Source organism: Lagenorhynchus albirostris, chromosome 6 (assembly GCF_949774975.1).
Source record: "Lagenorhynchus albirostris chromosome 6, mLagAlb1.1, whole genome shotgun sequence".
Taxonomy (NCBI): Eukaryota; Metazoa; Chordata; class Mammalia; order Artiodactyla; family Delphinidae; genus Lagenorhynchus; species Lagenorhynchus albirostris.
The window spans coordinates 36,487,163-36,489,751 of NC_083100.1; the positions used below are offsets into that span (position 1 = coordinate 36,487,163).

At 39.4% G+C, this 2,589-nt stretch overlaps 1 protein-coding gene across 1 annotated transcript; it reads right to left on the bottom strand.

Moving 5' to 3' along the window:
* Positions 1–240: 240 nt before the first annotated feature.
* Positions 241–1,998, bottom strand: LOC132521704 (T-complex protein 1 subunit zeta-like). Its single transcript, XM_060151372.1, is given in 2 exon segments — positions 241–1,532; positions 1,535–1,998. Coding segments are annotated over 2 exon segments (1,515 nt in total). The 5' UTR covers positions 1,845–1,998; the 3' UTR covers positions 241–327.
* Between the last annotated feature and the right edge of the window lie 591 nt (positions 1,999–2,589).

Consider the following 2,589-nt stretch of genomic DNA (forward strand, 5'->3'; position numbering starts at 1 on the left):
ATAAATTAAAATACATTCATTAGAAGAATTATTAAACCATTAAAATTTGTTTTTCAAGGAATATTTAATAACAAGGTAGATAACATATGCTTATCTAACATGTATTTTTATATCACTGAAGCTAAAATAAAATGTCCTTTTTATTGGGTAAGTTTGGCCTGCTGTATGTGTACACTGCAGTGCAATTTAAAAAATACTGTAATTATAATTTCAGAACTTCAGAATCTGAATAGGTGCCAGTGTTCTCTCCTTTTTTTATATGGGAAAAAAAATCCTTTGAAAATCTTTTGAAGCTTGGACAAAAATTCCATAGCTATATTCTTAGTATCACTCTGTAGAGTCTTCATGATTCAGATGATACAAGGGAAGAGCTTCAGTGCAACCTTTTAGAGAAGACATTCCAGCTCTCATGATCTCATCAACCAGGAGAATGTTGGTGGCGATCACAATGCAGGAATGAAGAAGCTGTTTCTTTATGCAATAGATATCCCATATATCTACTTCTGTTGTTACCATTGGCTCACCTGTGTTCAAGTCCACACCCACGATTTGACCTGATTCTGAATGTTCTGCTTGAACTTTAACTAGAGTTTCCTGAAAGTCAAAACCAGAGTTCTGAGCAAGAACTTTGGGAATAATGAGCAATGCATCAGCAAATGCTTGAACTCCAAGTTGGGCCCTGCCCTTTACACTGGGCTTGTATTTAATCAGGGCTTCTGCCGTTGCCACTTCCACTGCACCAGCACCTGGAACTACACAGCAATCATCAATAACATTTTTAACCGTCCTCAAGCCATCTCTTACTGCATCTTTGATTTGAGTAAGAGTGTGCTTTTTTGGTCCTTTGATCAACAATGTGACCGAGCAAGGATTGTTACATTTCTCAATAAAGGTGAACTTCTCTTCTCCCAATGTATATTCATAGACAAGTCCTGCATGTCCCAAACAATCAGGATTTAGGTCATCAAGAGAATTTAGGGCTACCCCACCACAAGCAAGAGTCAGCCTTTCCATATTTCTTCTTTTAGCTCTGCACAGAGCTACTATGCCTTCTTCTGCAAGAGCATCTAAGGAAAAGATGTCAATTCCCTTTTGATTAATAACAACAAATCCTTTATCAGCATCACCACAGAATTTCTTTTTCAGGTCTATTATTTTTTTAACTCTGTCTTCAATGAATTTTCTTTCAGCTTTCACTAGTTTCTCTCTCTCCTCTGTACCCTTGTAAAAAAAAAGCCAGAATTCACTTGTTTTTTCATATTCTAATGACACGTCGCATGTGAGGATGTAAGCATCTTCTGTTCTCTTTTTCGTATCAGGATGCCATGCCCCATGGTCCAAAACAAGACCTCTGATTAAGCTTCTGTCGTTTTTAGATTTAGGTTTCATCTCCATGATCTCAACCATGAAGAGGTCAATAGGTTCATCTTGTTTTTTAAGGGCTAAAATGGAGTCCACTACAGCCTCTGTTAAGACATCAGTAAGTTCAGCATGAACTTTAGTACATAGAGATGTTCTGGCCACGTCTATGGTGTTTCCCTGTCCATCCCTTTGCTTACTTTGACTCGTTCCAAAAACTGAAGTGCCTTTTCCTTTGCACCTTCAAATCCTTCTGTAATTATTCTGGGACAAAGACCTTCAGAAATGTAGTGGTCTGCCTGCTTCAGGAGCTCTCCCATGATTAGGACATTGGAAGTGGTATCATCACCAGTTATGTCATTCTGGGCTGTTGCTAATTTGGCTGTTAAGAAGGTTGTTGCGTGTTGAATTTGCATTTCATGAAGCAGCACATTTCCATCTTTAGTGAGCTTGATGTCTCCAGCACCAGAAACAAGCATCTTCATGGTGCCTTTAGGCCCCAAGTTGGTCCTCAGCACATCCTGCAGGCCCCTGGCCACGCTGATGTTGACCGCCAATACCGCCTAGGCTCAGGCCACCTCGGCCTTGGGGTTCAGGGTCTTCACGGCCACCATAGCTGACCCAGCAGAAGAAAATGAGGGAACCGGAAAGCCCAGAGCCAGTTCGGCATGGCCTGCCATCCTTGTAATTTTACACTCTCTTTTTTTGTTTGTTTGTTTCAGTCTCCTACTTTCATGAGAGAGATTTCCTCTCACACAGAGACCTGACTCTAGGAACCCGGGGCTGGCATGGCAGAAGCCTATACGTCACTTCGTGGAATTGTGGGCTTTTTATTAGAGCAATGTTCTTAACTTGGGAACCATTACTTTAGGAGCTTCATTGTTCTCAGGTCAAGAGAACATGCTTAAAAATGCTTGAGGACTCAAAGAGATTTTGTTTATCTGGGTTAGAGCAAGACGGAACAAGTGTTATTTTATTAAAGGTAGCTGCCATGTGCGATTTAAACCATTATTGATGAACTTTTAAAATTCTGTTACGTGAAAATAGATTGTTTTATCTCACTAACTTTGGATCGGTCTTTTACCCACACATAATTTTATATCATCATGCATTGGTCATTTGAAAATATTGGCTACTGAGTTATGCAGATCTTCCAAATGTTGACACATTTTATAATACAGGCTATTTTAAAAATACTATTTGTTAGTATACTTTGAGCTCAGAAAATTC